Raw genomic sequence first — 14,008 nt, 5'->3', positions numbered from 1 at the left:
AGGGTTTGATGAGTTTTAAGTGTTTGTAATTTGTAGGATTGAATCATACAATTAGTAAGTCTTGGATAGAGTAATTGATAAGGGGTGGAGTTAAATAAGTTTAGGCCTCTGTATCACTTGTGTTTTCCATTAAAGTATATGATTATAATTAACTGTAAAGTGTAAGTTTAATGTTGGTAAAAGAGATGGTCAGTGATAGCTGATCTGATTATTAAAATATTTTGGGTTCTAAAGCACTTCCATCATAGCTTCCATCAAGGCAACATCTATCGTATCCATCTAGCTGATATCCATCATAAATTAAAGGACCAGTATATATAATAATTATCTGCATTTATATTGTGTGTTTACTGTTTTGCGTCATATTTCTTTACTTGGACTTCGCCAGAATAACGCCCCTACGATCAATTGTTGAATTTTATTTTTAAAACTTTAACTTAACCAACAAACCAGTATCACTTAAAGTGATCAGAAGTTAGAGTTTGTTACATTCATAAGTGTGGATCTTGCGGTATTTACTAGCAAAGGAAATGAGGGGATCAGAAATAGCTTATTCCATGGTACAGGATACGGATGTTAACAAGTAGTCCTTGTGGCAGTTTTTGGATCATTTTTCTAAAATGATCGATTTAATGTACAGAATTATACATGTACTACATTAATAAATTCGATTTAGTAGTTCCAATATCCGGAGGTATCTACCTACTGGGTATTTGGCATGGGTAGGCCTATATTTACCGATGTCCACTATGTAATCTGAATATGAATATAATAGGAAAATGAGAAAGGTATCAGCCATTTAATTTCTTTTGACGCGCTAGATGACTGCCTAGCGAATTCATGTAAGTCCGCGGCATTTTATATTCTCTCCATTGGTATTATGGAGCTTTTTATTTCCTCCTCCGAGGAGATGATCGTGTAGAGGATTGCCTAGCGAAATATTTGTCCATTGGTATATGGAGCTTTTCCTCCTCGATAAGGAGTTGATCGCTAGATGAGTGCCTAGCAAAATAGTTCCCAGTGTGTTAAGGGGAACTCTTGGGTTATAGGCGCAACAAGCTTCCCAGTAATTGTTGGGAGGCTCGGTCGGGTATTTACTCCGTTCGAAAAAGTTGTCCAGAAATCATTATTATTTGGCTGATTCCAGGGAATTTTCTAAAAACATTGCTTGAATAAATTATGCGTTCTTTCTGAATGGCTGACCAGAGGCCCAAATTTTGGTGTAAGTGTTTTCGTCATTTCAGTGTCTGGGGATAACTATATTAGTGACAGTGAAAGTAAAGTGTACGTAGGCTAATATTATTGAATGCAACATATCATAATGTCATAATTGTATTGGCACTTCAATACTGAACAATTCTGATTTTTGAATCTGCCAGTTTATTAATCGCGAAATTCCAGGTTAAAAATAAAAATACACTTGGGAAGCTAACAAACAGAGGGAGTAGGGTGACTGAAAAGAACAGATGTGAAAATCTATCAATTGTGCACACATTAATTAAATCAGAGTTTTAAGCTTAAATACAAGATCCAGGGTATGCACAATGGGCAAGTGGACTACGGGGTAGTCTAGGGTAGATAGCAACGCACACTGCAATATTCAAACTGTGCTATCAGGGGTTGATCATAAACACAATAATTATATACATACTGTATTATCAGGGGTAGGTAGCAACACACACTGCAGCATACTGTGCTATCAGGAGTAGATAGCAACACACACTGCAACATAATACTGTGCTATCAGGGTAGATAGCAACACGCACTGTAACATACATACTTTGCTATCAAGAGTAGATAGCAACACACACTGCAGCATACTGTGCTATCAGGAGTAGATAGCAACATACACTGCAACATAATACTGTGCTATCAGGGGTAGATAGCAACACGCACTGTAACATACATACTGTACTATCAGGAGTAGATAGCAGCACACACTGCGACATAATACTGTGCTATCAGGGGTATAGACGAATCCGACCGCGCACTCTCGAAAGGGCGCCCTCTTACATCGCCGCCATTACGGGGGGGGGCCATTTGTGCAGCATAGCATAGGCAAACAACAACAATACTTTGGATATGCTTCTCTAAGTTCACTTCACTGTCACCATCATCAAATTGCCATGGATGCTTAGGCAGATGATGTTCGAGACTGGCCAAAACTAGAATTTCAAGGTAATTTACTTGTCAAAAAGTAAATTTATGCATCTTTTTCGCCGTAGCGTAGGCCTAAATATTGTAAACAAAAGCTTATTTCATCCGTATGAAAAGTGTTAAAAAGCATCGGTCGCTTAGCTCTGGTTTAAAGAACCGGATAGGCCTACAGGTGTATTGAAAATAGTTTTAACTTTTAAGTAGTATAAAATATCGCAAAATATCAGAAGTAGAGTTTTAAACTTTAAAAAATGCAAATGATGAATGCTTTTAATTAAGAAGCGACAAAAGAACAAGAAAAGATTTTCTTCGGCGACGAATTGAAAGTACGATGCGGTAGGCCTACTTCCCGATGAGGCCAATTGAAAATAAATAACGTCCCCGCCCGATTTTTGAAGATTTTCAAATATTTTTGTTATTTTTCTTCTTTGGTCCCTTTCTTTGTTTCTAAAATTGTTGCAATGAAAAGACATGTTTAGTTCTTGCTTACCATTTATAAACATGTAGGCCTATTGCAAACACTCTCTTCAAGCTAGGGGTAGGCCTAGGGCTTTGGGGAAATAACAAAAAATATTAGGGGCCTCCCCGTTTTTTATGATGTGTTGCCAAAGCCTTTGCAATTGCAATTTTACACAGAAATGGATGGTAAAAAACAACATATAAATAACAAACAATAAGGGACTCCCTCACTGATTTTTGAAAAAGTCCGGACGGCACAAATCTTTGCAGGGTTCTTACACTTCATGAGCAAAAAATATCCATGACTTCCCATGACTTTAATTAAAGAATTCCATGACTTTCTCTGGTATATAATGCACCAACCATTTTCATACAATTGTACTATTTGTGTAGGCCTACTTCAAAACCTTAACCATGCTAAGGGACACTCTACTTTCAAAATATGCTTTAATTCAACCACCTTCACATTGAAAAAATGACAATAGCAATTGGCATTTATTTTTTTCAAAACAATTTTCAAAGAAGCTCCATTTTCAAGTTACAACACTTTAAAATGTCCACTTTCCCATATCCAACTATGCACTTTTGCACTGGCTTTATGCATAAACTAACAATTCATTGATTTAGGTGGACCACCCACCAGAAGGGCATGTTAGGGCATGTTTTCAACAAAAAAGGAAAAAAACAACAAAACCTAGTGCTAATGTTAATTAGAAAACTCTACTGGATATGTACATGTATACCAGTTGTCTATGCATGGTTAATATTAATGCCGGAAATTATCTTGTAGGCCTACTTTGCACCAATATAGAGCTAACTAAATACCTTCAGACGACATATTTACAGGGGGGACGAGTCACTTGTCGGCAATTTTCAATTAGAAGTTTTTTGCATCATTTTTAGCTGTTTACAAATTAATGCTAGGCGCTAGGCCTACATTTTGATGCAAACTTCATCAAAATCGGACGTCTGGTTACCGAGTTATGAGCAATTTATCAATGGCTAAAAACAATGATAAAACAAAAGAATTTGAACATTGTTTTGGCAATATCTCAAAAAACAATATTAGCGACATCCGACTCATTCCCTTGATCATGTCACAAATTATTTCGGAAATCATCTTGTAGGTCTATACATGTTAAATAAAAAACAAAGTGCGTGCATGATCTGAAAGTCGAAACGAAAACGATGTCGGAAATCATCTTAGGCCTATTATAGCTAAATAGTTAACTAAATACCTTCAGACAACAAAGCATGTACGTGTAGTAGTTAGATAGTTAATAAAATATGAATGTGAATGTGCATGAACCATCTGAAAGTCGGACGTTAACTATATCGGAGATCATTCTATAGGTCTATTAAATAAGAAAAATAATAATGTGCATGCATGATCCGAAAGTCGGAAAGAAAACGATGTCGGAAATCATCTTGTAGGCCTATTATAGAGCTAAATAAATTTAGTTTTACTAAATGGGCAATTCCACGGTAACGGAATGTAACATGTATGTTTACATTTTCAAAAACAAAATTTTGGGCAGAAAATCATGTCTTTTGAAAAAAATCAGTAGGCCTACTGAGTAGTAAACATATTTCAATATAACTGCAATACGCATCAAATTAAAGATATTGTTCTACTCTATCACTTCATACCAAATTTGTAATATTGTGGCACCAGTGTTTTTGGAGATATTAACTATTTTCACCATTTGGAATTTGCTCTCTCTCATACGGAATTGCCCATATACCTTCAGACTACATAGCATGTGTATAGCAGTTAGGCCCTAGATAGGTCTACTTAAAAAAAAAAAAAATATTAATGTGCATGAACCATCTGAAAGTCAGAAGTATTATTTCGGAAATCATCTTTTAGGTAGGGCCTATAGGCCTATTAAATAAAAAAAAAATAATGTGCATTCATGCATGATCCGAAAGTCGGAACGAAAACGATGTCGGAAATCATCTTGTAGGCCTATTATTTTGCACCAAAATAGCTAAATAGTTAACTAAATATATACCTTCAGACGGCGGAATAGTGGGCAAGTGGCATAATGTCTGTGCATAATTTACCCAGCAGGTGCTGGCCGGTAAATGCCTGATTTTACTTTCCGATTTAGAAAGTAGGCCTAACAATCGGAATGGATTTTAAAAACACGGAAAAGGGTATTAAATGAAAAAGCTAATTTAATTACCATATTTGGTTTAAAATAATATTATTAATCAGAGAAACTTTTTTGGGGGAGCAAATTGTCAAATTCAATGACTTTCAAGAGATTTTCTGAATTCCATGACTTTGCAGGCCTGGAAAATGAAAAAGCAAAATTCCATGACCCATACGAACCCTGCTTTGCTCTCACAAACGTGTTACGTTTTTTATTGTAGGCCCATGGGCCCGAGTATATGCTTTCAATCGTTTATTGATAAATCATGAATGAATCCCACCTCAAGATCCCTGACTTGAAGTTAAACCTTGTCTAAAATAACACTACCAACATGCCAATATCGGTTGTGATCGAGAGCCGGCGAGTTATGCTATAGGGTCGGCTACCCGTGTCAATGCCGAGTAGGCCTACCAACCAAAAATAAATGACTAGTCAGGCCCAAGGCCTAGCATACCAGGCCTAAAGTTGAGCATCAATATAATTGTAGGTCTAAATGCTCAAAAATGTTCCGACCACAGCTCCTCAAAATAAGGTAGACCTAATCATGAAAAAAATGTAGTATTAACCTGATTAAAATTGGGATTAAAATAGCTTAAAACAGATGAAAGGTGAACATACAGCGTGCACGTGAACTTGAATCAAGCGCGAAATGGCCCCCGGCAATGGCGGACGCAACAGCGCCACCCACGGTTGAGGAGTAAAAACAGCTCCCGTCGGATTCGTGTATAGCAACACACATTACTATACCTCATAAATATTTATTAGGTAATCCAGACATCTTATTGGTTAATAACGCCAGCGTCCGAGTACGGTATTTTGACTACTTCCCCGCGCCTGTGCAATTACGCGCACGCGGGGAAGTAGTAAAAACTTCCGCACCCCTACTACCACACGGTATCTCGACCCCGCGCGTCACCGTTCCTTCAGACGTAGCGTCGTGCTACACAACGGCGATTCTGCAGATGCGTTTATCGTGAAAATGGCGTCTGCTGCAGTTATTTTGCCGAGATTACCGAGGGATAATAACACGCGAATTAGACGTTTTATGAAGCAAAATGTTATTTATGGAAAGTTAAAAAGAAAATTAAAATAATGTAGGTCAAAATGTAAATATTAATTGAACAGAAATCCTCCAATAAAATCAGGTAAGCAAAATATTAAACTTATTTACCATGCCGGCCGGCACGTTGACTGGTGTGTGTTTTGACTTTTGTTTACCATTTTACCGTGATAGTGAAAATATTTATGAGGTATAGTAAAACAAATACAACATGTTTCATTTCGGGGAAGTAGTCAAAACTACTGGTCCCTCGGTGTTGATGATTTGACTACTTCCCTCCGTTGACGCGTCGGGAAGTAGTCAAATCATCCAACACCGAGGGACCAGTAGTTTTGACTACTTCCCCTCAAAACATGTTGTATTTGTATACTGCAGCATACTGTGCTATCAGGAGTAGATAGCAACACACACTGCAACATAATACTGTGCTATCAGGGGTAGATAGCAACACGCACTGTAACATACATACTTTGCTATCAAGAGTAGATAGCAACACACACTGTAGCATACTGTGATATCAGGAGTAGATAGCAACATACACTACAACATAATACTGTGCTATCAGGGGTAGATAGCAACACGCACTGTAACATACATACTGTACTATCAGGAGTAGATAGCAGCACACACTGCGACATAATACTGTGCTATCAGAGGTAGATAGCAACACACACTGCAGCATACTGTGCTATCAGGAGTAGATAGCAACACACACTGTAACATACATACTGTGCTATCAGGGGTAGATAGCACCACACACTGCAACATAATACTGTGCTATCAGGGGTAGATAGCAACACACATCGCACCATAAATACTGTGCTATCAGGGGTAGATAGCATACTGCACCATATATACTGTGCTATCAGGGGTAGATAGCAACACACACTGCAGCATACTTTGCTATCAGGAGTAGATAGCAACACGCACTGTAACATACATACGGTGCTATCAGGGGTAGATAGCAACATACACTGCAACATAATAATGTGCTATCAGGAGTAGATAGCAACACACACTGCAGCATACTGTGCTATCAGGAGTAGATAGCAACACACACTGCAGCATACTGTGCTATCAGGAGTAGATAGCAACACACACTGCAACATAATACTGTACTATCAGGGGTAGATAGCGACACACACTGCAACATAATAATGTGCTATCAGGAGTAGATAGCAACACACACTGCAGCATAATACTGTACTATCAGGGGTAGATAGCGACACACACTGCAACATAATACTGTACTATCAGGGGTAGATAGCGACACACACTGCAACATAATAATGTGCTATCAGGAGTAGATAGCAACACACACTGCAGCATAATACTGTACTATCAGGGGTAGATAGCGACACACACTGCAACATAATACTGTACTATCAGGGGTAGATAGCGACACACACAGCAACATAATAATGTGCTATCAGGAGTAGATAGCAACACACACTGCAGCATACTGTGCTATCAGGAGTAGATAGCAACACACACTGCAGCATAATACTGTGCTATCAGGGGTAGATAGCAACACACACCGCACCATACATACTGTGTTATCAGGGATAGATAGCAACACACACCGCACCATACATACTGTGTTATCAGGGATAGATAGCAACACACACCGCACCATACATACTGTGCTATCAGGGGTAGATAGCAACACACACCGCACCATACATACTGTGCTATCAGGGGTAGATAGCAACACACACCGCACCATACATACTGTGCTATCAGGGGTAGATAGCAACACACACCGCACCATACGGGGTGTGCTATCAGGGGTATATAGCAACACACACCGCACCATACATACTGTGTTATCAGGGGTAGATAGCAACACACACCGCACCATACATACTGTGCTATCAGGGATAGATAGCAACACACACCGCACCATACATGCTGTGCTATCAGGGATAGATAGCAACACACACCGCACCATATATACTGTGCTATCAGGGATAGATAGCAACACACACCGCACCATACATACTGTGCTACAGGGGTAGATAGCAACATACACCGCACCATACATACTGTGTTATCAGGGATAGATAGCAACACACACCGCTACATACATACTGTGCTATCAGGGGTAGACAGCAACACACACCGCAGCATACATACTGTGCTATCAGGGGTAGATAGCAGCACACACCGCACCATAAATACTGTGCTATCTATCAGGGGTAGATAGCAACACACACCGCACCATACATACTGTGCTATCAGGGGTAGATAGCAACACACACCGCACCATACATACTGTGCTATCAGGGGTAGATAGCAACACACACCGCACCATACATACTGTGCTATCAGGGGTATAGCAACACACACCCCACCGTGCATGGTTGCATACTGTGCTATCAGGGGTAGATAGTAATACACACCAGTACCATACATCATAGGCTTAGGAACCGGGGGGCTTGGTCCTGAACAGCTCTTTGACAAGCCCATGGCGTCTATAACATGTGTGTTCCATTCAATAAGTCTCTTTTATTTATTGGTGTATTTTAAACAATTATTTCCTCAAAATTATAAACGACGATTTGACGACGTTAAAGTCATTATTTACTTACGATTATTTTATTGAAACAAATTATAGTAAGAAATAGTCTTAATAAGTTTGGGTGTGCAATATATATACAGATTTAAAGCTATATACAAAGACTGATTTATATCAGAGATTTTTTTTGTTACTTTTTAAGTATTGTGCAAATGTTCAATAATGTTCAATGTATATGGTCGAATCCAACGAAAAGTGTACACGGCATGTTCAGGGCCATAACTTAAAAGTATTAATCAATTGGCATTCGTTTTGGTATTGTGTTTATTCGCCTTGATCATACGCTTCGCGCCATATATAATAAGACCCCTTCTGTGAGAAACTTAGACACAGAGACCCCAAAACATGCTATTTTTACCCATTTTTTCAAAATATTTCTTAAAGTATTTTTAAAAACATCTAAATCAGTTATGAAAAGAAGTCATTGGATTGAATCTAAATTGATTTCCTGAAAGGTGTGTATTCAAAGATTGCCTGTTCAATTTTTCACATATTTGTACATAATTATGAATTTTTGTGATAATTTTTTGAGTGGTATTTTTTTACATTACCTACGAATACAATTTTTCATAGCACTAGATATATCTTTAAAAAATGGAAATCACTAATAAATGCGCAATTGATACAAGCTTTGATATGTCCAATACTGAAATGCATTGCATTCGGACATGTTTATTATTGTGTTTAGCTGCCAGAAATTCTAAATGGCACAAAGGTAGGTTTGGTAAAAAATATGCATTACCTCCGAATACATGTTAAAAGCTGTGCCATTTCCACAAAGTGAGAGAATAGTAAACAATAGTTAAGCAATAGGTGCAGGGTAATACACTCTTTATTTCTACCAAGTTTCAATAACCTGCGTTTAAATATTTCTGAGATGTCAACAATAAAAGCAAGTTTTCGTAGGTAAATTTCGGTAACCGAATGTTACCTACGAATACACTTTGACATCATGACAGTATTGTGAAACACCGCCATTCATGCCAATGCCCATATTGGTACATAACGAAGGCCTGTATGTTTGCTATCAAATCATATGTCAATGAAAGTTGCGAATTCACATACATGCCCACCATGCAAAACTGAATACGGCTTAATTGGTGAAAAATATGTACTGAAATAGACAACGGTCTGCTCATTTGAAAGAAAGATCAGATTCAAAGAAGATTAGAAGGGATAAATACTTGGATTTGTCAACTGTCATGTGTGCTTCATTTTAAATGTTTACTGACCTTCTGGTTTCTTAGTAATTTGTGTCCAAATTGATTTATTCGAAGGTAACTTTTGACGTTTTCGCTAAGGTTACCTACGAATACCATGGAAAAAACGACTGTTCTCATTGTCTAATGATCTAGACAACACATTGATGGACCCTGGTATAAAGCTAATTGTAGTTGCCCTCAAACGAAAGGCCACAAGACGTAACAAGTCTGCAATAACGGTTTTAAGCGATTTGTGTGCAATTAAGCAAATTAAAGTCACTTTAGTGCCTTTGTTTCTTACTTCAATCCTCTTTCAACCGCTGTGAACCGACATTATTAATACATGATGGGGTCTAAAGTATCAATAAACGCACATAAAGAAAATAATACATTCAAAGTGCTTTATAAAATGAAGTTTTTGATTGCGATATCCACCAAAAGTCTAATTCTTACCTACAAATACTGAAATGTTACTTACGAATACAGCATAATACATGACATGTGTAATGAAGTGTCCCTACCAATGGAAATTAATTGTCAAAAACTTTAAGCGGTACCCCTGGACATTATTATTACCCATATACGGATTCATTCAACAATTATTTATTATGTAAAATTGCTGATTAACTACTTGTATATCAAAATGAAGTGGTCAAAATCTTGCTAAAAGCATCAACAATTTTTTGATCTAAGGTAATAGCATTATTCATTTGGACGTACCATCTGAAAGAGATCTAAAAACTACCATTTTATTAATTCATTACCATAATAGCAAAATTTAAACCTATAAACTCAATATAGATATTGTTAAATCGCTCATGTTACCTACGAATACCCGGGTTTCTTCACCTTTTCATTGTATAAAGCGTTAGGTATATGCGTATAATTCCTAATATTCTTGAAAACATATATCATACTCGTTCTTATACAATGTGTAAATTGATTCATACTCATTTGATAAATAAAATACAGAAACTGACCTAAACTTCATTTTCAAAAATAAACTAGCATAAATTGACTAAGATCGCATATTGATCGCGTTATAAAAATAAAAACAAATATTTTCTGGTTGAGTTAGCATTTTCCTGACACCCTGTGGTCTACATTACATGAAAAAAGCGTTAATGGGAATATTCCATTTGTTTTAGGTTGATTAGTTTTGCGATAGTGAAAGCATCCTAGTGGTATTCGTAGGTAACATTGGGTTTTGATATCACATTTACTATCACACGTCCTGGATTTATTTTTCAAGATTAGTAATGGCACTTTTGGTTCCTATAAGGCCAATATGTCATCAATCAATGGGCAAAAGGAAAAAATTGTGGAGACATTTTTATTTCGGACTTTTATTTTTGGCCCGTGGACACTTTTGGTTGGATTCGACCATATATATATATGTATATAACAAATGAAATGCATATTTTACCGTCTGAATTTTATTTATATCAGCACACAACAGCCAATGATGGAATGCAATTGAGTAAATTCAGTGGTGTAGCCAGGATTTTCCGGGGGGGCGAAGGAAAAAAGAAACCCAGAAAGGTGGCTTTTCATTGTACGTTATCCACATATTATATTGTATTGAGATATTGTTTCTTTCATACCCCGAAAGGAATCGACAGAGAATGGAATACATTTCAAGAAGTTCAAAAGGGGGTCAACATTTGACAAAAATTGTCAAAATTGGCCTGCAAAGACCTACAATTGGTTTGAAAGGTAGCTTTCAGGATATACAACATTTGACAAAAATATTCAAAATAGGCCTAAAAATCTAAAATATCATAACAGTTAGCATCCTACGGAGGAGGGGGAAGGGGGTGTTCCACAGGGGAATCTGCCCCCTATACCTTGGCTACGCCACTAAATGAGTTCCATGCATCACGCACCTGTAATTATGAAGGATCCTTTTCGTATATACCGTACATGATTAAAAAATATGTTTTTAAAACATTGTTAACAAACCTATTTATAACTAATACGTCGGGTTTCTGTAAAATCATCAATACGTTTTGAAGCATTTTATATCACAAACTATTAGTGTATTCATAATGATGACTAAATATTACTGCAAATTATTTTGTACCAAACATAAATGTTAAATTTTAAGCGATCTATCAAAAAGACCAACGATTTCACTCCTTTCCCATACAACAAACACAAACAACAATGGCTCATTTACTGAGGTTAATTTTTGCAAAAGTCTCGGGATAAAAATTGGTCCAATTTTCGTGGACGATTGGTATAAAGATGGGTCAAATTTCAGATTCTTTGAGGTATATACACGCGCACCCATATCCAAACCAAACTTGTGTATTCCCTAGCATATTTCAATAGATAATATCTTTACAATAATGTTCACTTCTCTCTGGATGCACTTCCACTAGGAAACATTAACACGGTGATTCCAACATCCTGAATTGATGCGGAATTGTGATCAAACCATAATCAGTTGAGGTTATTATTATACAGGTTGATGGGTTCTTTTACATATTGCGCATAGTTTTTTAGGGCATCTGAAATGTTCCGGTGTTTTACATGAAGACAGATCCACATCTGTTGCATCGTCTCTCCCTCATCAGCAAACAGCATAAAATTCCCAACGGGAAGAAGAAAAAGGCCAGTAAGATGCCACAAAGTGAGAAACTATCGGACAGTACCCCTACTCGACAGTTTGGACAATTTCCAACCATAACCGTATCGCCTGTCTGCACAGTTGTAACCGACACTACTCCATGTTGTGGAACACCTGGCTGCTGGTTAGGATACACAACTGCAATGTAAAAACCAATCAATCAATCAATCAATCAATCGATCAAAAACAATTCAAATAATCAATACAAATCGAACAATCAATACAAATCGGAAATGCAATCAATGCAAATCAATCAATCAACCTGTAAATCGATCAATCAGTACAAATCGATCAATCAATGCAAGTTGATCAATCAATACAAATCGATCAATCGATACAAATCGATCAATCGATACAAATCGATCAATTAATACAAATGATCAGCCAAAACAAATTGCATGATTCGCATCAATCAGGTAATACAAATCGATCGGTTGATTAATTAAAAAATCATAATAATAATACTTTTCATAATATAACTGCTGAAGATCATGCTATAAATACAATACATTGATTTCATGTGAAGAGTTCAGTTGTTCAAATTATTCACAAGCACTTTTTATTCATATTTTGCATTTGATCTTTTCCCTTGACAAACTGACCCTTACGTCATTGAATTTCATGTCAAATATCATTGCAAACTTACCAAACCCCGGTGGTGGGGCCGGCATTTGTCCTGGTCCTGCTGACGTCTGTGGGTAGGGAGTCCCTCCTGGTCCTGCTGACGTCTGTGGGTAGGGAGTCCCTCCTGTTGGTGGGGAATAAGGTGGTGGTGCCCCAGCAGGTTGGGTCTTGCTACCATAAGGATCATTTCCGCTCGCCATTTTTCTCCTTTGTTACTTTTTTTGTTTTAAAGATGGCAAATAAAGCAGTGAAATATTGCACTAGGTTGTACCACTTCCTCCTTATGAAATGAACTCATAGGCTAGCTTTTGTATCGCGTTAAACAGTCCCGTGATGTCATGTTTCTATTTCGATAAGGTATAGATATTGAAAAGGACTTTGTCATTATGACGTCAGTGTTATGTTATAACCGTATCAAATGTTAACCTTTGGACTTCTGAATTAATGATTGATAATGAATTGTGTTTTCAATTCAACGTTTACGTCTTCATTTGGCGTATACACAATAATCGCAAATCTAAGATTGAAGATAAAGTAATAAAGCTACTTGATTTGGTTTCATGAGATGATTCATACAGTATACGGGGGGGGGGGACACTCAAGTATCGATGGAGAATGTTATCACATCAATTTTTTTCAAACCACCTTCTGAATGGGTCTCATTTTATCCTACCGTGATGTCTTTTTTAAAGAAATTTCTTATTAAAGATATCAGTTTTGGTCAAAACATAACAGGGGAGGGGTTGACTATGAAGTTTGGAAAAAAAGAGAGCTGCGATGTTTGTATGTGCTCATAGGTATTATTTGTGGCTGTGTGTGCACACTTTGTTAACCTTTTGCATGTTAACCCTTGGCTTATTTTCATGATTTCTCTGACGTGCTTTAATGGATTTCAATTGGCATATCAATTTGTGAGCGATTGCCGAATAGGGTGCAACTCTACTAGTCTTATTACAAGACTGCCCTACCCCACCCTAACCCTAAACTCCGTAAACGAGGACTGGACTCAATTCTAGCAAGTTGCACCCTAGCGCTTTTTAGCAAAGTCATAGTTCATTGCATTTACAACCGAATGACAAAACAGGCGAAAATAGTAACTTTTTGCACAAGATTTGCAATTTAAAGAGAATTGGCCAT

At 37.2% G+C, this 14,008-nt stretch overlaps 1 protein-coding gene across 1 annotated transcript; it reads right to left on the bottom strand.

The window, feature by feature from the left end:
- Positions 1-11,131: 11,131 nt before the first annotated feature.
- LOC140149944 (membrane protein BRI3-like) lies at positions 11,132-13,139 on the bottom strand. The gene is made up of 2 exons (XM_072171954.1): positions 12,894-13,139; positions 11,132-12,385 (listed from the first exon to the last, which is right to left on the bottom strand). The coding sequence occupies exons 1-2, from the start codon at positions 13,069-13,071 to the stop codon at positions 12,147-12,149; spliced, it is 417 nt and encodes a 138-aa protein (XP_072028055.1). The 5' UTR covers positions 13,072-13,139; the 3' UTR covers positions 11,132-12,146.
- Positions 13,140-14,008: the final 869 nt, after the last annotated feature.

Source organism: Amphiura filiformis, chromosome 4 (assembly GCF_039555335.1).
Source record: "Amphiura filiformis chromosome 4, Afil_fr2py, whole genome shotgun sequence".
NCBI classification, from domain to species: domain Eukaryota; kingdom Metazoa; phylum Echinodermata; class Ophiuroidea; order Amphilepidida; family Amphiuridae; genus Amphiura; species Amphiura filiformis.
The sequence above is the reverse complement of the archived record's forward strand: the minus strand, read 5'-3'. Positions and strand labels throughout refer to the sequence as shown.